Source organism: Mesoplodon mirus (genome assembly GCF_964341445.2).
Source record: "Mesoplodon mirus genome assembly, chromosome: 3".
NCBI classification, from domain to species: Eukaryota; Metazoa; Chordata; class Mammalia; order Artiodactyla; family Ziphiidae; genus Mesoplodon; species Mesoplodon mirus.
Window position 1 is genome coordinate 34,999,404 of NC_138978.1, and position 22,346 is coordinate 35,021,749.

The following is a 22,346-nucleotide window of genomic DNA, read 5'->3' on the forward strand; positions in this document are numbered from 1 at the left end:
CCCAGTTTAGTTACTCTGGTTTAGGTCCCTCTCAAAGACAGCATGGTGTAGCAGGAGGCCTAGCTTTGGAGCAGGACAGATGGATATGTAATCTTGGTCTAGTTATTTAACCTTTTAAAAGTAACTTTGTCTCTAAAATGGAAATGATAATACTTTTTTTTAGAGAATTGTTGGGATTAAATGAAATGGTATTTAAAGTTTTTAGCACATTGCCTGTGAACTAACAGTAGGTGCTCAATTAATTTTAGCCTGGGTTATCGAGTGCCTTCTAAATGTGTTAGAGACTAGGATATGAAGAAGACAGTCCCTGCACTCAAGGAATTTAAATCTGATAAAGGAAAAGGTTACTAAATATGAATCAGGAAATCTTTATTCCCTTTTATTCTCTCTTCCCTATTTCTTATGCATTTCTTTTCCTAGGTTAAGGTAAATTCTAGAAGGACCCTTCCTCCAAGAGTGACCAAGAAGACTCTAATAAGAGGAACAAACTGAGTAGAGTTGTCACAGGTTATCGGGGTGACTGGGAGCTTAGTCAAGGAGGGATAAAGTCAGCTGTTAATCCCGTTATTAGTAAGTAGTAACAGGATTATTACCAGTTTGTAGGTGGGAGAGATGCCTAATAGGGGATAAGGAAACTGTCAGGGAACTGAGGCAGGTCACAGGGCTTGTTTAAACTGTGTGACCTGCTAGGTAAACTTGTGTTTACTTTTTTTCCCACTTGCAGTCTTTTGGGCTAATTTCTGGAAACCTGCTTTCCTGGGTGCTGCCCCTCCCTCCCTGTCTTCAGGAACAGGATTGGAAGTAGCATTAGCCTGAAGAAGTTGTTCTATTTAGGGAGCTAAAGCAGAGGGCCAGTGATTAGGCCCTTATCTGCAGTGGGGCCTTTCTGAGTGGTGTGGGGACAGGATCGGAGCATCTGTCCTGACATCAACAGAGGCTCTGCTTTTTCTATCCCCCGGTTGCATCAGAATTATGAAGAAGCACTGATGGGCCGGGCCATCTGAATGAAAAAGCCCTTCATTGTGTTTCTTCAGCATTCCAGTGTCTGGTACAATTAGCCAAGACTCAGAAAACAAGTTGGACAAACAAGCAAGCAGCCTTCCACTGAAGGATAAAGGGATTTCTGGCACAGCTGAGTTAAGTGTGTTGACTGCAGAGACAAAGTGGGAGGGTCTGGGAAGAGGAAGGTGCCTTTGGGATGACATTCCTGGCTGGATGAGGGGAAAGAATGGAGCAAACAAGCAAATGGTATTTTTGAAGCTGATGAAATCTGTTGTGCCAGATCTCCCTAGAGGCTGGTTGGGGCCGGGCTACTCTGTAAGGAGGTGGAATCACTGGGGAGAGACTTTTGACTCTTTGGGCAGCTCAGAGTCGGGACATGAAGCTCCCTGTGGAATCTAGGAAATCCGTTGGCAGCGGACAGCGTGTGGGCTTGCCCCGTGATAGCCTCCCCGACCGTGCGGCTTTCTCAGTTGGTTAACACTTTACACACACTTCAGCCTGAGAAGAGTCCAGCCCCAGCAACAGGTTTTTGGGCAGTGGATGCACTGGGCCTGTCTCCACAGTAAAAGCCACTTTACCTCACCAGCCCTCCTGCAACTGTCTCAGATTCACCGGGTCACAAGCTTCTGCCCTGCAAGTGGAGGGTACCTCAAAGACCGGCTTCTGCCTGCGCAGGCTTACTCACTCACTAACTTGGCTGGACTTCTGCATCTGAAGCGCCCACGTCTCCTGCTGCTGTTGGTCTGAAAACACTGAGCTGGTGGCGCTTTTGAATAGGATGCCTCTTGCATGAAGACCTGGACCCAGTTTGGAAATGCCCCAGGGAGGAACTTCCTCTCTGACCTCAAGGGGAGGGAGGAGGTCAGTAGGAAGTGGTGGGTGGAGCCACTTCTCCGAACTTCTGTCTCTGTTCACCTCGAAGCCTTTTTTAAGGAGCTGCAGGGCGTGCACAGGCCCCGAGCCGGCGGTTCTTTGGCACACCTTCCTTCTAGGCAGGGTCAGCTGGCGACATGTGGCCCAGTTACCAAGATGAGCACGAGTTCAGCACCCACCTGGTTTGCCGCATGTGCTGCATGGGTTAGTACGTGAAGTTTTTTTTCCTTGCCTGGGCCTGAGGATCCCAAATAGCCCTTAATCTCACTGACTCATATGAACGCATGGGCTCTAAAGCCTTGGAGGCGTTACAGCCTTTGGGCTTGTTAAAACGTGCAGTGGGAGAGACGGGTGCCCGACTTCCTGGGGAACTTCTTAAGCTTGTAGTGACTGGCAGTTAAGAGCCTAAGCTTTGGGTGTGGGACTTTTTTATAGAGACTGAGTTCATGCTCGTGCTTCTGTGTGTATCAGGAAACCACTTTTAAGTTATGTTGCATAGTCCTGAAAGTCCAGGGCGTATTTTTAGGAGAAGTTGGTTGGTTACACAGAGTCCACCTCTGAGCAGACAGGATTGTGGGAGGAGGGGAGGGTGGAGTCATGACCCAGGTTTCCTCTTTGGGGCTGATTGCTAATTCTCTTACATTTACTCTCTTGCCAGCTGTGAGGAGGGAAAAAGGCTTGAAAGTGGTCTGGTGATGGGGATCTTAAGAAGAGTTGGAGGCTAGGAAAAGAGTCTTGTTGGCTTAGATCTCTCTTGATAAAGGAGAGGAGTTCATTTAGATAATGTTCTGTGACCTTGAGCAAGTGGCCTAGCCTTCTTTGGCCATAGGTTTCCTTGGCTTCAAACTGGAGGGTGTACAGACTGATGCTGGAGGTATCGTCATCAATTTCTGGTAAAATGGAAAAGATAAGGCAAATGTAGTGTGCCTTTCATAAAGATAAACTTATTTAAAGAACTGTCCTTTATTCTGAAAGTGCCCTTTCTACTTTTTTGATGTTAAAATGTCCATTATTTTATGAAAGAATTGTTGTCAGATGGTAGTTTGTTTTTAGATATCTTTACTTAGCAAAATAAAAAGTTGACAACTTTATATTAGGTTTTCTAATTTATTTTGGAATATTTACTCGTTTGTGAAATCTAAGTTTAGGAACTACTGGATTGATACTACTACTAATATCTTTTGGTTTTGTATTCTTAGTCTCTAAAGCAGAACAAAATTGTGACCCAAACAGGCAGATTGTCACTAAAATTGAGATTGCTGGTTGTTTGATCAAGAGGAGACCTCAGAAGAAATCTCAGAAGGGAAGTAGCAGAGCCAGGATTCCAATCCTGTCTCCTGACTGCTAGACTAGTACTGCCAAATTTTTAAGTGCTTTCTGAGAAAAAGAGTTGGTACTATAATAATGTTTGGGCACAAGGAGTAACAGTTTTAGTCAGTTACTGCCACGGGGTCTAGCTTTTTATCTTTCCAGTATCATTGGGATTTCTTCCCTGAGATCTAGAGGAAAGACTCTTCTGCATCTGAAAATGCTTAGAGATAAAAGGGCCCTTTTTCTGTAACCAACAGAAAAGTATAAGGAAGTCTAGAATCTTTATTGAAATTTTCAGGGCAAAACATCATTCTCCTAGCTCATCCTACTCTGTTTAATCCCCTGGATAAATATATACACACACACACACACACACACACACACAGAGAGAGAGAGAGAGAGAGAGAGAGAGAGATTGAAATAGGCCCTAATTCATATAGTCATTATGAGGAGTATATGATATTAAAGAGCTTAGCTCATTGCAAGCTCCTCTGCTGATTTTGATATTGTTGATTCACAGTTGGTATTTGGAAACCATTGACCTAGTCCAGACTCCACACTTTATAGATGAAACTCAGGCTCACAGAGGGCAGATGAGTATCCTATAAGGTAAGCCACAGAGTAGAGGCTAGGAAATCCAAGTTATAGCCCTGATTCTGCCCCTCTGTAACCTTATCTAAATTCTTAAATCTGGGCTTCGATTTCTTCATCTTTAAGATGATTTTTTTGAGGATCGTTAACCCCTATATTGTATCTGTGAAGTATTTTATTTTTTCTGGATGTGATACTCCATTAAATACTCTAGAAGCTATTGTGTTTTTCTCCCTCTTCCCTTCTCCGTATAAACCCCTCGTTCTATCTCTGTGGCTCTTTCTTTTGCCACCAGTCTTACTCATGGCTTATTTCTTTATCTAACTTCTGCCTTGTACTCTCTTGATTCCCAGTAGGGCAAAGAATTATTGGTAACAAAGTTCAGATTTTGCTAAGAAATAACAAAATTTTAATTGTGCACTGAAGTCTCTAGTTATCACTTCCCTAAATTCCCATGTCTCAATCCTCATTGAGACATTCTGAGTCTTCACCACGTCTTGGTGACAGATACCTTTCATGAACCCCTATTACAGTTATAGTTTGCACCTCTCCTCTTCCCTTCATTATATAGGACTATATTGTGTTGCCTTCTGATAATTTCACAGTGGCAGGAGAGTGTGGTGGTTAAAAGCCCATGATAGGGGCTTCCTTGGTGGCGCAGTGGTTGAGGGTCCGCCTGCCGATGCAGGGGACACGGGTTCGTGCCCCAGTCCGGGAAGATCCCACATGCCGCGGAGCAGCTAGGCCGTGAACCATGGCCGCTGAGCCTGCGTGTCCAGAGCCATTGCTCTGCAATGTGAGAGACCACAACAGTGAGAGGCCTGCGTACCGCAAAAAAAAAAAGTCCATGACAGACTTGGATTTGAATCTCGGTTCTACTACTTAGTAGCCATGTGACATTGGGCAAATTATTAATAAGCATTTCTGAGCCTCAATTTGAACTATGAAATGAAGTTAAATAATGTGTACTTGATAGAATTGTGAAGATTAAGTCAAATATCAATACTAAATGAGACAGGCCTTGCACAGTGCCTGACACAGAGTAAACACAATAAATATCGAGGCCGTTCTTATCTCCCACAGTTGACTTATATACTTCTAAGGAAAGGAATCATTTATAATACTGGTGCCATTGTATATTATTGGTAAACATTTTAATTGCTTGATCTCCACTTCAGACCATTTTCTTTGAGCTCACATTAAGTGGTGTGAAGTCTCCTGGGTGTAGATGTGGCAAGAAGAATTGAGAAAAGCTGTTAACTGTGGAAGGGACGTCTGAAGGGAGATCCCTGCTCTACGCTGAAAAGCAGTCTTTTAATCATCATTTGAGGATATTTTTTAGTCTGACTTTGAAAATACCATCATAAAGTATCCATATAGATATAACCTTGGCACACAGTGGGCTCTCACATAGTATACATGGTTAAATAAATGAGCATTCCTGAGTGCTTACTGTTGTCCTAAATGTTGGATATTTAACGAAATTTAAAACATGGTTCTTGACTCCAGAGAACTAAAGTTCAGATAGAGAAATGGGATTTACATGTAAAGATATCTAGCAATAGATTTTGTATGTTCGGTGCCAAGTAAATTAAATAAACACAGGCATCTAGAGATGGCTGGGATAGCCAGAAAGGTGTAAAGGAAGAAGTTGACTTCAGCTGGACCTTGTAAGGAGGCTCTAAGTTAGATAAAACAAGAAGAGAGGGTAGATATTTCAGTAGGGAGAAATAGGTGAACAAAGGCAAGAATGTGCAAGGTATATTTGGAAACTGAGATCAGAATGGTTGCAGTTGAGTCATGCAGGGGAGAGTCTAAAGATAAATTTGGAAGAGTAGATAGATTGTAAATTTCTTCAGGTTAGAGGCCATGTCTTATTTTTATCTCTTCCAACCACCTAACACATAGTGAATAAAAACTGGAATTGAATTTCAGAGGGTTGTAGTAGACAGTAGAAACAAAGGACTTGGGCTCGAGGCTCTGGTCGTCTGAGAGCCACTAAAGGATTTTGAATAGAGGGGTAATACGAGCAAAGTGGTGATTTAGGAAGACTTGTTGAAATAGGCTGGCTGTACTACCTGCCACGGCCTCAGCTATCAACTGTTAGCATCAAATCTGTATCCTCAATTCTGCCTGCTCTTCTGAACTCTAGACCTAAGGTTCCAACTGTCTGCAGGAAGGGCCTGCTGACATCTCATTATGTTTCTTCTACTTTACCCAACCTATCCTCACCCAATCTGTGCCACCTGTTTTCCTTATCTCCAGGTACCGCTCCTCCCAGTTGCTGTGACTAGAAACTTTTTTTTTTTTTTTTTTTTTTGTGGCCGCGCTGGGTCTTCGTCACTGTGCGCGGGCTTTCTCTAGTTGCGGCAAGTGGAGTCTACTCTTTGTTGTGGTGTGTGGGCTTCTCGTTGTGGTGGGTTCTCTCTCTTGTTGCGGAACACGGGCTCTAAGGCGCACGGGCTCCAGTAGTTGTGGCACGTGGGCTCAGTAGCTGTGGTTCACCAGCTCTAGACACAGGCTCAGTAGTTGTGGTGCATAGGCTTAGTAGTTGTGGTGCATAGGCTTAGTTGCTCCACAGCATGTGGGATCTTCCCGGACCAGGGATCGAACCCGTGTCCCTTGCATTGGCAGGTGGATTCTTAACCACTGCACCACCAGGGAAGTCCCTGTGACTGGAAACTTTAGAATTATCTTGAACTCTCCCTTTCCTTAACATCTAGCCAGTAGTTAAGGGCTATTGTTTCTTCCTCTACATTGGAGTAGGGATCTGGCTGCCCCTGCCCTATTCATGCTCTTAGATTTCTTTCTTGGTCTGTCACACACAGTAGGCCTCTCATTGCTTCTACCTCTTAGTGTGTCTCTGCTGCAGTCTGGCCTTCCGTCCAATGCCAGATTAATCTTTCCAAGACACCCTCTGGTTCAGAAAATTTCAGTGGTGTCCTTTTATCTACTGAATTGAGTAGATGCTCCTCATTCCTGCTCTCTGGAGTGCTGTGGTCTCAGGTGACCTTGTTAGCTTCCCTTCTCATTACATGGCTAACTGTATGCTTTGTGTAGCCACACCATTCCTTCCAATGTATCCTGTGTACTCACATATCTCCAAGTCACTGCTCGTGCTTATTCTTCACTTTGGAATTCCTTAACCTCTTTTTGGGCTGCCAAAATCATACTTGTCACCCAAGGTTTACTTCAGATACTACACCTTTCATGAACTCTTCTCCTATCCCTCTGTCAGAATTAATCAGCTTTGTTTATCAGCATGATTTTGTGCAGCTTGTATCTGGTGTGCTATTTGCTTGGTGTTATTGTTAATTATTTATTTACATATTGGCCTCTGCCACTAGATTGACCTCATGTTGTCAAGGAACAGGCCAATTCCAACTTTCTATATATTTATTTCCCTTTTTGTTTACTTATTTATTTAAAAGATTTATTATTTATTTATTTATTTTTGGCTATGTCAGGTCTTAGTTGTGGCGTGTGGGCTCTTTGTTGTGGTGAGTGGGCTTCTCTCTAGTTGTGGCGTGTGGATTTTTCTCTTCTAGTTCAGGCGCATAGGCTCCAGGGCACGTGGGCTCTGTAGTTTGCGGCACGTGGGCTCTAGTTGAGGCGTGCGAGCTCAGTAGTTGCAGTGCGCAGGCTTAGTTGCCCCGCGGCATGTGGGATCTTAGTTCCCTGACCAGGGATTGAACCCACATCCCCTGCGTTGTAAGGTGGATTCTTTACCACTGGAGCACCAGGCAAGTCCCAGGTATCTCATTTTTAGATTTTCAGGTGGTTGGTGCTTCTTGGGCTTCTTGAACCACTTATAATTTTTCTGTGGCCCTCAGGGAAACAAGCAGAGGCTCTTCTCTCTTTGCTTTTTTAATGATTCATGATGCTGTGTTGGGCTGTGATGGAATAGAACACAAAACTGTTTGCCTCAATGCAGGCTTTTATTCCGACCCCAGGCCTATCCTCAAAATGCTCCAAGTAGAGCAGAGTAGGACAGATGGACAAGCAAACTATGATACCTTGAAATAGGCACAAGAGGGAGATCACTCAACTAGTGTATATAAGGGATGGAGGAGGTGATAGCTGAGTTGAATGCTGAAGAATGAGTAGTCAAGGAAATGGGGGAGCTATCTTCCATGCAGAGAGAACAGTAAATGCAAAGCATGGAAGTGTGAGAGCACATGCCTCATTTGGGCAAAACTGTACATTCGGCAAGGCTGGAAGTTAGTGTTTTTATGAAAGCGTGGAGAGGGAAGAGTGGCCACATCATATGGGGCCTTAGATCCCAAGCTAAAAAGTTTAAATGTTATCCTGAATGCAGGCATCAGGCTTTAGAATCCAGTAGTGCTGGGTTCAGACTTACCTTATGGTCTCCGGCAAGTTACTTAGCCTCTGTGGGCTTTATCTTTCCAGTAAAATAATGCCTCTCAGGGTTGTTGAGCATTGGAAACAATATATGTAAGGTACTTGGCATATAAGTAGAGGCTCGGTAAATGTTATCTGTTAATATTATTAGGATAAAGATTCAGTGTGGGTAGCATTGTCCACAGTGCTGGCAGCACTCAGGAGGGTGGTGTCTTAGTCAGTTTGGGCTGCTGTAACAAAACCATAGACTCAGTGGCTTAAACAACAGACACTGATTTCTCACACTTCTGAAGGTGGGGAAGTCCATGGTCAAGGCACCTACAGGTTTGCTGTCTCGTGAGGACCTCTTCCTGGTTCATAGACAGCTAGCTGTCTTCTTGCTGCACCCTCACATGGTGGAGCGGGAATGAGAGAGCTCTCTGGGGTCCCTTTTGTAAGGACACTAATTCCATTTATGAGAGCTTCACCCTCATGACCTAATCACCTCCAAAAGGCTTCAACTCCTACTTCTATCACATTGGGGGTAAGATTTCAACATATGAATTTCAGGAGGACACAGACATTCAGGCTGTAACAGATAGATTATAGCAGGGAAACCTATTAGAAGCAGAGAGGGAGACAAGAAGAGTTCATTTTTAGACAAGTTGAGCTTGAAATGAGCATGAAATTTTTAGGAGTCAGTTGGACATACGAGAGTGGTGTTTAGGATAAAGGCCTGAGCTGAAGATACGGATTGGGAATTGTCAGTGTCCAGGTTACAGTTGAAACTATGGAAGTAGATTAAATCATTCTGGGAGAATGTAGAGAACAGGTATTATTTACTTTTTTTGAAATCTGTAGGTGGTTTTTTTTTTTCCCATGCCATAGTATACATAACACCAAAAATTTTGCATGCGATTTTAGGTGGTTTATGACTCCCCCGAACCCCGCAAATCCATTTAGGCACCCTTAGGCCCATGGATATCTTAAGAAGCTTTAATACAGAATAAAAAGGAAAGGGGGCTAAGAATGCGTAAACATTTAAGGGGTGAACAGAAGAGAGGGAACAGTTAAAAGGGAAGGAGGGAAACCAGGGTAGAATGAAGTCTCGGAATCAAGAGGGAGAGTGGGTTTAAAAGGTAAAGGAATGGTCCCCAGTGTGTTCTGGGTTGGCAGCTAGGTGACTGTGGGGAGGGCAGTTGGAATGAATTTGTGGGGCTGGAAGCCAGGTCACATGGTGGAGCAGGAGGTGCAGCAGTAGAGAAGTGAGCACTGTCCTCACACCGTTCAGGAGCCCACGGGAAAGGAGAGGGGTATAAAGATACACAAGCTAGGGGATGGTGGTTGAATTAAATTCTCAAGGGGAAGGGAAGATCTAGGATCCAGATTTCAGAGGGAAGGACTTGCCTAGGTAACAAGGAGGGACATCTCTGCCAATGAAACTAAAAGAAAATTAGGGTAGGTATTGGTAGCTCGGTGTCCTGTAGTGGTCTTTTTTTTTTTTTTTTTTTTGCGGTATGCGGGCCTCTCACTGTTGTGGCCTCCCCCGTTGCGGAGCACAGGCTCCGGATGCGCAGGCCCAGCGGCCATGGCTCACGGGCCCAGCCGCTCCGCGGCATATGGGATCCTCCCAGACCGGGGCACGAACCCGTATCCCCTGCATCGGCAGGCGGACTCTCAACCACTGCGCCACCAGGGAGGCCCTCCTGTAGTGGTCTTAATAAAGTAGGAAACAAGTAGTAAATCCCTCTAATTAAGCAACCCTCACATGATTAATTAGTGCCTCAATATGTTCAATCTAAGAATTTCGCAGTGGCCTGTTGGGTTCTTCGTGGTCAGTTCATAGCCTTTGGTGAGACTGAGCTTACAAGAAGCATCTAAAAGAATATCACCTTTTCTGTGATTGACTGTTTTCTTCTTACATAAGGGTACCTTCTTAAAATTCTACCTCCAGTGTTAGGTAGAAAGATCTTCACTGGGCCTGAATTAAATGAAGGATTTATGTATAGGGAATCAAACCTAAAGCTTATTAAAAACTTTAAAAGTCTGAGCTGTTTGGAGTGTTCTGTGATAAAGTTGCTCTTTGGCTTCCCTAATGAATTTCCTTGCTGATACTAAGATCTTAAAATCCAGGCACTGCAGTATTCTCTTATCCTGATGCTTAAATCAGGAGAGAATGTTCATGTAATTGATTGGTCTGCAACATAGGATCCTAAAAAAGGATCCTCCAGCTTTGGGGCAAGGTTGTTCTATAAAACCCTTTCCTGGGGAACTTATAGCTTGGCTCTAAGCAGGCTAGCTGCTCTTGGGAAGGACTTGTAATCATGTTGCTTTTAGTAATTACATTCAGAATTAGTACTTGAACCTCTTCCCTCCGAACTGAAAGTCAGTTTTTTAGCTATTCGAAGCATGACTGATATGAGGCCGTCCGGTTTCCCTAGTGCATTATCCCCATGGGAGGGCTCGGTAGGTGAACAGCATAACTATGGGTAGTAAAATTCAAAAGACTCAATTGTGTTAATGGCATCTTCAGGTCTAAAATAAATGAGGCAGTGGACTGAACTCTTACAAGTGACTTGGCTTTGATTTCATTCTGTGTGTTTCTTTTTTTTTTGTTTCTGAGATACGTGGGCCTCTCACTGTTGTGGCCTCTCCCGTTATGGAGCACAGGCTCCGGACGCGCAGGCTCAGCGGCCATGGCTCACGGGCTCAGCCGCTCCGTGGCATGTGGGATTGTCCCGGACCGGGGCACGAACCCGTGTCCCCTGCATCGGCAGGCGGACTCTCAACCACTGCATCACCAGGGAAGCCCTGTGTGTTTCTTTAGCCAGTCTTCTAATCATATATTGGCCAATCAAGAATGTTTATTTATTACCTATAAGAGTCCAGTCCAGGGAATTCCCTGGTGGTCCAGTGGTTAGGGCTCGGGGCTTGCATTGCTGGAGCCCAGGTTCGATCCCTGGTAAGGGAAATAAGATCCCACAAGCTGCGTGGTGTGGCCAAAAACAAACAAACAAACAAAAAACCGTCTAGTCCAATATGTAAAAACTCAGATACACCAGTGTCACCTTTTTGCTGGGACATGCAAACATAATGGAAAAACAGTGTTAAAGCTAACTAAAAGTTCTGCCCACCACATTTTCACCAATGCCAGGTCCACTCTGCTTTGCTCTATTTATTACCCTTATAAGCAAGAATAGTCTGTTTCTAATTTTACAGAGTTCTCACTCTGAAGACACAGGTTTTGTTTATAGAATTTCTTTTATTATAAAAGTAATATGGGTTTGCTATAGTAGGTTAAACAATACATAGATGGAAAAGAAAAAGTTAACAGATTTCCTTTTAAACTAGCCAATATTTTAAAGAGGTGGAATTCATGTGATTTCTTTTTAGTCCACTGCCTCAGTTCTTTTAGACCTGAAGATGTGATGAACACAATTGAGTCTTCTTTATTTTCTACGCATAGTTATTCTGTTAACCTACTAAGCCCTCCCATGGGGATAATGCACTAGGGAAACCAGATGGTTTCTAATCAGTTATGCTTCCAATAGCTAAAAAGCTGACTTTCAGTTCAGGTAAGGGGAAGGATTTATTTTAGTCTTATAATGTAGAGCTTTAGATGTTAGAAGCTGTGGGACATGCAGAAAAGTAAAGCATGATCTCTTTCCTCAAGGAGTTAATGATCTCATTGATGAGTAAGAATGAGCATATTAAGAGATCAGAATTTATATAATTATATAAGTATGGATTGAGTGATTAGCATAGTAAGTACCATAAAAATTTGGAGAACAAAGAGACTATTGAGAAATGGAATTGTCAGGAAACGCTGCCAGAGTAATTTTTCTCAAACACAAATCTCACATGTCAGTCTTCTATTTAAAATCTTTCAATACTTTCCCTTACCTTCCCTTTACCAGTTTCTTGGTGATAAAGTTTGGACTCCTTAGCTTGTCATGAAAGGCCGTGATTTGACCCATGCCATTCTATCCAGTTTTAAGTGTCACCACTACCTATTACACGTCCTGTCTTTCAACCATACTTAATTCCGTGCAGTTGTCTGAACATGAGCTCCTTCTTATCTCCGTGACTTTGCACTAGGTAGAACTTCATGTAGTAGCTTTGTCCCTTCTCTTTCTGGCTAACTTGTACTCATCTTTTAAGGTTTAGTTAGTCACCCACCTGGAAATGTTCACTAACCTCCCATGGGTCCCTCCTCTACTCAAACAGGTTAGCCATTTCTCTTACGTTCTTGAGCGCTGTGTGCTTACCTCTGTTAACAGCACTTGTCAAGCTGCATTGAAGTTATTTCTCCTTTCTGCTAGACTCTTTTAAAGGTAGGGAATGTGACTTTGTATAGCACAGAGTATGCCAAGCAGCTAGCTCCTTAATAAGGACTTATTCAAAGAATAAATGAGTGAATGAATGAGCTGAATTTTAAAGAATAAATAGCATTTGGAGAGGTGGAGAGGAAGACAGTAGCTTGCCATAAAGAGAAAACAAATGTCAGTGATTTAGATGAGATTGTAGCTGCAAGCTGATTCTAATTCAGTCTGCAGATGATACAGACTTGGAAAGGACGATGAAGAGGTCAGATAACTGAATCAGCATCTAAAGAAGATCAAAAGATCAAAATATGTTGGAATGACAGTGGTCAAATCTAATAAATATTCTGGCTTCAAATACTTGCAGGACTCTATGAAGTGAAAATTAGATAAGACTTAAAAAAAAATCCCAACCGTTCCAAGTGAGCGCCAATAGGTAGAATTTATAAGGATGCAGATTATGACATGTTATGGAACTATTAAATTAGTATGTGTTGCTTTACGAGGTAGTGAATTCTCTATTAAGTTTTAAGAGTCAATAATATTGTAGATGTATGCAAGATTTGGACAGACCTTTCAGCTCTGAACATATGATTCTTTGTTGTTGAGGGGATTTGTGAATCAGCAGGGAATTAGACTAAATCCATTCTAATTCCTAAGTTCTGTGGTCTGTAATAGGAAGAGATCACTGTTCCTTGCAAATAAAGCAGGAAAGGAAGAGGTAAAGGTAAGGTTAGAGAAAGAGATGAAAGAGCACTTACTGGATGGCTATAGATTCAGAAAAATAAGAAGATAGTGCATCCACCTGGAAGTGGAGAGAAAGCCTTAGCATTGTTTGGAATGGTACCTGTGTGGCTTTTACTTGGGAGTCAGTAAGAAGGGAATAACTGTGGCAGTAGGGAGAGAAAACCTAACTGAAGTTTGTGTGAATTACTAGTGAGCCAGAGTTACATAATTCTGCTACTTTCTTCTGAAATTTCTCTGAGTTGGAGAAGAAGTGGAGGAGTCAAGCCATGGTAGTCATTCAGGTTTGGGGATTGTCCTGGTGAACATACTAGTAGAAGGTTAGGTAGGTGAGACTCCCTGGGGTATTAGTGCCTGCAGCTTTGAATTGCTTAACTATGTTGTCTAGCACAGACTGGGATGATCTTAGGTGTTCTTAATAAACAGGGTAAAATAAGAAGGGAGTGGTTGAAGGTTGAGAATGATGAGGAGATCTGAAAGATGATAAAATGACTGCTAAATAGGTATGTTTGGAGAAGGAATGAGGCTCAGGAAGTGGCATGGTGGTGGCTGGCTGTGAATTGGAGCTGAAGCTCAGTGGAGCCAAGCAGGCTCACATGCATTGTCCACACACATGCTGAAGTAATTTGAGGATGACGCCGTAGGATACCCTTGCAGATAGTAAATGTGAACCAAGTTGTTAAGAGAAGTTAACGTAGATTTGCCACGTGGAGGGGGCAGGCAGCACGGAATGGTCGATGACAGAAAGGATGATTTGAACAAGATGGTATAGTGGAGGGCAAGGGCTTCAAATAAGTAGAAAAAGGACGGAGCTGATGAATCAGTGGTCTGGAGGTGGCGTTGTGGGAGAAGGTGAGTTCTCTGCAGGATCAGGCCTCTGTGGCGCAGGCATTGTCAGGTGTTGACAGTCATGTTTCTGTTAAAGAGGTGAACAAAATTGAGAATGAAAGTTTGCCTACTAAAAAAAGTGGGGCTCTGTAAGACTTGGGAGAAGGGAGGGAGGGAAGAGATGTGCGGGGCAGGGCATAGTGGGCAGCTCTGAGAGTTTGGTTGGTGAGGCTGGGGAGGCAGCTGGAGTGAGGGAGGACTGGGGAGGAGGGGGTGGGAGGAGAGCATCGATCAAGAGGACCGGCGTGTGGAGGGTGAGATGTAACCCCGCACTGTAGTGTCCCGAATGCCAAGGGCACTCCACCCCTTCTGTTGGGGGTTTTCCCAACTTTGGCTTTTTGGAGCTTGCTGGGGGCAAGGGAAGCAGGGAATCACTGTGCTCCCCGGAAAATTACGATGCGAAGGAGACTTTGCCATGACAAGATTCTTGAGGCACATGATTCTGTCTAATGCATAAAGTGACAACATGATAAGGACAGAAGAGGAAGTTCAGACAGACTGAACCTTCCCAAAACAAGACGCTGTCTCATAGTCCGGAGGAAACTGTCTCCACTGTCCTGGAGAATCTGGGTGTGGGCAAGGCAGTAGTTGGGGAACGTGTTGCCGGGTAGCGCTAAGCCAGTGCCTTCTCCTTGTTTCCTCACAGATGAACGGGACCGTGTGCAGAAGAAGACGTTCACCAAGTGGGTCAACAAGCACCTGATGAAGGTAAGACCCCTTCATGGATGCCGCCCTGGCCCCTCTGGCTGCTCCTGATCTGGATCTATCAGTCCCTTCTCTAGTTCATGTTGCTGGCCATGTGCTCCAGTTGATGGGGATACACATGACCTTTTTTTTTTTTTTTAAATATCTAACATAGTCCGAATAACGTGGAAACTTCCACTGATCAGTTTCTTGGTGAAGACAGTAACACCTCCATTACCTGAGGAGGCTGAGGTTGAGGATACCGTGGTGTGATTCCTGGGATTCCAAGAACACTTTGCACCAAACTTTACATACTATTTTTTTTTTTTTTTTTTTTTTGGTGGTATGCGGGCCTCTCACTGTTGTGGCCTCTCCCGTTGCGGAGCACAGGCTCCGGACGTGCAGGCCCAGCGGCCATGGCGCGCAGGCCCAGCCGCTCCGCGGCATGTGGGATCTTCCCGGACCGGGCCACGAACCCGTGTCCCCTTCATCGGCAGGCGGACTCCCAACCACTTACACCAACAGGGAAGCCCCTACATACTATTTTATAAGCCCCTTTCTTGTTTTAAATTTTTTAACCTGATTACTGTGGAAGGGTGGGGCAGAGGGGATTTTGTTCTCTCTCTTAAAGTATGCAAATCTTGAATGATCAGTTTAATGAATTTTTAAAATATATATATTCAGGTGTAACCCCCATGCAGTTTAAAATACAGAGCAAAATGGCCAGGGTTGGAGGGAGATCTTATTATTATTTTTATATTACTATTTTTAAATAGAGGAAAATCCAAGGCAGAGGCATACTAAATACTCACCTAAGGATAAACAGTATGACTAATGTGGCAGTCAGATTTGAAAACAAACCTTTAAGTTACAATAATTACTCAACTCAAATAACTGTGAGTTATAATAATTACTGCTCTGGGAAAGATTACCAGTGACCTCTTAATTGCTGTATCTAGTAGCCTAGTTTTATCTTCTTCTCATTTGATTTCTCTGTAGCATTTGACAGTGTTGACTAAGTCACTGCTCCTTTTGCTTTTAATTTATTTTATTTTACTTTATTTATTTATGTATTTATTTTTGGCTGCGTTGGGTCTTCATTGCTGTGAGCGGGCTTTCTCTAGTGGCGAACGGGGGCTACTCTTCGTTTTGGTGCGCGGGCTTCTCATTGCTGTGGCTTCTCTTGTTGCAGAGCACAGGCTCCAAAGGCACGGGCTTCAGTAGTTGTGGCTCGTGGGCTCTAGAGCACAGGCTCAGTAGTTGTGGCGCACGGGCTTAGTTGCTCCGCAGCATGTGGGATCTTCCCGGATCAGGGCTCGAACCTGTGTCTCCTGCATTGGCAGGCGGATTCTTAACCACTGTGCCGCCAGGGAAGCCCTCACTGCTCCTTTAAAGCTCTCTTTTATGTTGCCTTCTAAGATACTGCTTTTTCCTCAGTTACCTCTTCCCTCCATGAATGCCTCTTTCACTGGCTTCTCTTCCTCTGTCTGAGTCCTCCATGTTGACGTTCCCTGGGTCCTAACCATTTTCATGTTTTCTTTGGCAGTCTCATTTGCGTTAGCCACGGGGATCATTCGGTTGCATGGAATGCAAGGAATCATAAGTAAAAAGGGATACAGGGTGATCTCCAGAGTCTGGTGTCCGGATGCATCTGAGCTTTATGAAAACTAAACTTTATTGGGCAGTTACTCTCTCTTTCTCTTTTTATGAGGCCTTGTGTTTCTTCATTTTTTATATCTTTCTGTGTGTCTCCTACATTTAGTTCTCTGCATTCCTCCCGTTGCTTGTATGTGAGCCACGGTGGCTGTCCCTCAAATGGTAATGTAAACCCCTGCAGCTACATGATTCTAAAGACGCAAACACAAGCAATCTGGTTGGCTGAGGTTTGCTTCTCCTCCATGGGTCAGTGGTCTATCGATTTAGTTCCGTAAACTATGGCCGGGGAGATGGTTACATAAATCAGACATGGCTCGTTAGGGCCACTTGTTTAAGTACAAATGAGGGCAATTTTCTAACTATAAGATTTAGATAAGGAGGTGATGATAGAGCCTTTTCCTGCATTCTTTCCTAAGCCCAGGACCTGTATCTCACAGTGTACTTGACACGGTCATCTGGATGTTACCCAGACATGTCCTATATTCAAGACATCCCAAATTGCTCAAGGTTTTCACTCATGTACCTAGCTGTCCAAGTTAGGAACCTAGAATCATACTATATTTAGTCCTGCCCATCATCTCTCCCTGTCACCAACTACAATCAATCACTTCGAACTCAGAAAGATGCTTGCATCCGGTTTCTCTTCTCCATCCCCATTACCTCTGTTCTAGTCCAGGGCCTCTTCATCTCTTGACTTGGCCGTAATAGTTTCCTAATAAAGTTTTCTATAAGAACAAATGTAATGATAATGGTAGTAGTTTATTGAGTGGTTACTGTAAATCAGACTTTCTGTACTAAGTCTTTTACATGCATCATCTCATTTAATTCTTCACTGACCTTATGCTGTAGATTCTATTAATAGTCCCATTTTATCAGTGAGGTTCAGAGGGGTTAAATAACCTGTTCAAGGTCATACCACTGGAAAGAAGAAGAACTAAAATACTAGAACTCAGGCAGCCTAAAGTCTAGCACCTGTGCTCTTAACCTCTGCAGTCCTGACACTGGTCTGCCTGCCTTTCCAGGCTCATAGTGTCATATTCCTCTCAGACCTTAAGCTCTTGCTGAACTGTTTGCCATGCTATTTATGACTCTGTATCTTCGCTCATGGGGCTCCCTCTGCGTGGATTACCTTCCCCAACTCTGTTCTGCCTGGACAACACCAACTTAACACCTCCTCAATAGACATTTTCCTGACTCTCCTGCCTGGAACTGACTGGCCTTTCCTTTGTGCCCTCCCTGTATTCGTTATGTACGTCTGTTATAGCACCTGCAACATTCATCTTTCTGCCAGATTGTAACTTGAAGGTTGATGTTGTGTCCTATTTTTTTTTAGTCGGGACAAAGTAGGAAGGGAGAGATACAGGGAGAAAAAAACCTGCAATTTTCCTCTAGTTTCTTCAACATTTACCAGTTAGTTGCCTCTGGTTTGGTGGCACATAACTCTGTCATGGTGCAGAGCCTGTTTCCAACCAGGCATTGTCCCCTGCATAGCCTGTGCTGTAGCCGTACGAAACATCTCACTGCTTCCTAAACACTGTGTGCTTTCATACCTCTTTGCTTATTCATTTCTCTCTCCCTTGAATGCATGTCTTGGCCTCCTCTGCCTGGCCATCACCCACTTACCCTTCAAGACAGGTCCAGTATCCCCTTCCTGAGGCTCTGACCTCCATCCTTGGACTGAACTAATTGCAGCTCCATCTCTGTGCCACACCCCTTGGAAGAGATTGGGCCTCTGTGTTCACACGTTGGTGTCCTCTGCTCCTTGAGGTCTGGGACTCGTGCTTCTGTCTCAGCCAAGTACTGCACCTGGAGCATGAGAAGTACCCAATAAGGATTTGTTACCTTGAGGAAATAATAGCTCAGTAGTCTTTTTAGCTTACAAAGCGTATTCTAATCTGACTTGATCCTTACAGTAACCCTGAAGGAGGTAAAGGTATTTTATCCTTACAGTTTTAACAGCTGAGGAAAGTGAGAATTAGAAGAATGAAGTGACTTTCCCAAGGTCATACAGCTAGTGAAGGATGGAGCTAAAGAGCAGCCATGAGTCTTCTGGCCAGAATTACTTGCTATTACTATTGAATATGCCCCCACCTTGCTCTGCTTTCATACCTCATCTCTTAACAGTTGGAAGAACTGAATTTATCCTGCCTCAAGCTTGTCCCCCTAAACTCTGTAGTTGGATGCAAGTGCTCTGGCTCCCTGCTCTGCACTTGTAGCTGATGTTGCCTGTTGGACCTCTGCCTCAGTTCTGTGTGATGACAGGAGGCCCAGGGCGGGAGAAACTAGACGAACACATATCATTGTTAGGAATTGGAGGCCAGCCAGAGCTTTACTTAAATCCTTGGCAATTTTTCATCTCTTCTCAGGCCCCAAGCCTTACAGTTCCAATGGCATTTTCTCATCTTGGAATATTTCACAGAGATTCACTGCTCATCAGAATCATTGCTCCATGTTGGAATTCTTTGAACTTTGGGCTGAGAATTAGGGATCAAATCTGTTTTTTGTAATTCAGGCGTCCTTTGCTTTGCTCCCCAAGTACACATGAACTACATTAGTGTTGCCATTGGCAAGTAGAATGATGTAAGATCAAAACAGCCAAGCCCCTCAAATTCTAGATTTAGTTGACCTAATCTCTTGGATTCCCAAATATCTCTTTAGGAAACAGTTTGTTCTTGCATAAGCAAATCAGTTCCTCTTTATTAGCTGAGAACACTGTTGGTCCAATCATAAAAGAGATTTAAGGATGTAAGCATCTGAAATATATAAATAACCTAATTTAGAGCACAAGTCCTACAAATCGAAGAGTTCTGCTCATATGCAAGAACCATCAAAAATAAAAACCTAGAGTTTTAAGTGAGATTTTATTTACATTATCCTTGATATATCTCTGGGTTCTGGTAGCTGATAAAGTATCCCAAAGAGAACTTCAAGAAAGGCTGAGACAGGTCTTCCCTGGTGGTGCAGTGGTTGAGAGTCCACCTGCCGATGCAGGGGACACGGGTTCATGCCCCGGTCCGGGAAGATCCCACATGCCGCGGAGCGGCTGGGCCCATGAGCCATGGCCGCTGAGCCTGCACGTCCGGAGCCTGTGCTCCGCAGCGGGAGAGGCCACAACAGTGAGAAGCCCGCATACCGCAAAAAAAAAAAAAAAAGAAAAAAGAAAAAAGAAAGGCTGAGACGATGAGACAGAACTGAGAGCATGAGCTCCTGAGAAGGAGGAGGAAGGCTTTCTCTGGTCAGTGTCTACTGACTGTGGAGGTTAGTGGGTAGAAAGGAAGGAAAGCATTTAATCTAACAAATGGACTAGTTCTTTCCATCTTTAGTCACGTATGCAGTCTAGAAGCAACTGGCCTTCCTGGAATTTTAGTTAAGAATTCCAGATAAACCAGCAAAAGTTTTTAACTCCGAAGTTTTTTACTAATGTTCTCAATTTTTCTCCGCCTGTTTGAGGCTCTCTAGCTGAACACAGGGTGGGAGAATGCTCTAATGGTTCCAGGCCCTCTCTCCTGTGCAGCCTCTGCTGTGGCCACATGAGATGGAGACTGGCAGTGGAGTGTAATTTAAGAGGTTGATGGAGTCGTGCTGGTCGGATGCTGAGGAGAGGAGTGTTGCCTTTGTTGCCCAACTGTGACTGTATGGTGGTGGTTTGTGACCATGTCTGCCTAGACCTGAGTTTTCAGGGCTTGATTTCACCCTGAATGCATCTCGACCCCCACTGAAGATTTTGGTTCTACATTTGGACTTGGATTCTCTACTCCCTGAGCATTAGTGCCTGCCTATTAAGTAAAGATACCCTTGGTGGATTTTAGAATCCTCCTCATCCTCAGAGAATCTTTGTTAATCAGGGTTGGCTGTTAGCACTGTCAGATTCCTTAAAACTTAAGGAACTCTCAAAACAGAGAGGCGATAGGATTCTCATCTGCAAAGAGCCTCACACTTTGCTCCCCATCACACTCTACTTACTCCAAAAGGGGCTCTCAGCCCCCTCTCTTATTCCCTGCGTTCGAGCACAGTTCTCTCCAGAGTGAAAAGTCTGTGACAACTGTTATCTGTTTTTTTTAGTATTGGGCTTTTCTGGAGGATAAATTTGGCCTTTGAAACAGTATGGAATTTTCCCTCTTACAGTTTAGAAATCTATAAATTCAGAAATCCATCTGAAGCTACCAGGCTCACTCTTACTTTCCCGGTATCTTTTAATAAGTATAGATGAGAGTAAATAACATACTCTTCTCTTTAAAACTTTCTCCTCTGACCTATATATTGCTCTTCAACATAATGTGGATCAAGGAAGTTGAGCTGCTTGTGTTTTCTTTTAAGAGTCTTTGAGCAAAACTTTTCTAGATCAGGCTTTCTGCAGGTGTTAAAGAATGCTGCATGATGATCGTTCGTTCTTTTTTTGTGGGGGGGCTCTTATAATTTAGTAATGTTGTTAATATGTTGTTTCTACCCTTCAAGCATCATGGAAGCCTTGTGAGGGGAAAGAGCACTGAACTCAGAGTCAAGAGACAGTGATCTGACACTTTCCAGCTAAATGGTCTTACAAAGTTATTTGACTTCTCTAGACAATGCTTTTCTCATGTGTAAACTGAGTATATTAGAGTTAAGTAATATTTAAAGTCCCTTTGGGCTCAGATCCTGATTCCAAGCACTTAAGTGCAATTTATTCCCTTTGCTAAAGCCACTTGGAAATTGGGGGAAGCTGTTTAAGAAATTGGGGGAAGCTGTTTATTTTTTCATAACTTCAAGCCAATCTTTTAAAAATTGGGAGAGCAGAGTTTTCCTTGGCTTACTAATGGACGTTGATTAGGGAGGATTGGCTTGGTCTCAAAATTTTTAATTTTTTAAATTAAAAAATTTCATTAATTTTTTTTTTGGCTGTGTTAGGTCATTGTTACTGTGCGTGGGCTTTTCTCCAGTTGCGGTGAGCGGGGGCTACTCTTTGTTGAGGTGCGCAGGCTTCTCATTATGGTGGCTTCTCTTGTTGCGGAGCATGGGCTCTAGGTGCGTGGGCTTCAGTAGTTGTGGCTCACGGGCTCTAGAGTGCAGGTTCAGTAGTTGTGGCTCACGGGCTTAGTTGCTCCGTGGCATGTGGGATCTTCCCGGACCAGGGCTCGAACCCGTGTTCCCTGCATTGGCAGGCGGATTCTTAACCACTGTACCACCAGGGAAGCCCCATTCATTAATTTTTAAAAATAGCTATGTTGAGATTTAATTCACATATCACATAATTCACCCATTTAAAGTGTACATTTCAATGGCTTTTATTGTATTCACAGAGTTTTGCAGCCATCACCACAATCAATTTTAGAATATTTTCCTCATCCCCCAAAAGAAACCCCGTACCCTTTAATCATTATCTCTAACCAGCCCCCCATCCTCTCCCCCAGCCCTAGGCAACTACCAGTCTACTATCTGTCTCTATAGATTTGCTGATTCTAGATATCTCATGTAAATTGAATCATACAATATGTGGTTCTTTGTAAGTGGCTTCTTTCACATGTCATAATATTTAGGCATTTGGATTATTTTCACTTCTTGGCTATTGTGAACAATGAATGCTGCTATGAACATTCATTCATGTACAAGTTTTGTTTTTGTTTTTTTTCTGGACATATGTTTTTAATTCTCTTGGATATATACCTAGGAGTGGAATTACTGAGTTGTATGGTAACTTGTGTTTAGCCTTTTGAGGAACTGTCAGACTGTTTTCCAAAGCAGCTGCATCATTTTACATTCTCACTGGGAGTGTATGAGGGTTCCAGTTTCTCTATAGCCTCATGAACACTTATTATCTGTCTTTTTGATTACAGCCATCCTAGTGGTTGTGAAGTGGTATCTCACTGTAGTTTGATTTACATTTTCCTTATGGCTAATGATATTGAGCATCTTTTCATGAGTTTGTTAGCCATTTGTACATATTCCTTGGAGATTTCT

The 22,346-nt window shown here is 43.5% G+C and overlaps 1 protein-coding gene across 12 annotated transcripts in view; it reads left to right on the forward strand.

Moving 5' to 3' along the window:
* MACF1 (microtubule actin crosslinking factor 1) overlaps nucleotides 1-22,346 on the forward strand; it is a gene marked incomplete at its 5' end in the record, with an annotated part of 343,589 nt that overhangs the window by 108,013 nt on the left and 213,230 nt on the right. For 9 of the 12 annotated variants that reach the window (XM_082612369.1, XM_082612354.1, XM_082612360.1 and 6 more), the window contains one exon: nucleotides 14,719-14,780. In XM_082612369.1, coding sequence (XP_082468495.1) covers nucleotides 14,719-14,780 — 62 coding nt within the window. Of the gene's footprint in view, nucleotides 1-1,232; nucleotides 2,084-14,718; nucleotides 14,781-22,346 lie in introns of those variants that run through there. The other 3 variants (XM_082612368.1, XM_082612370.1, XM_082612355.1) reach the window with 2 other exon arrangements.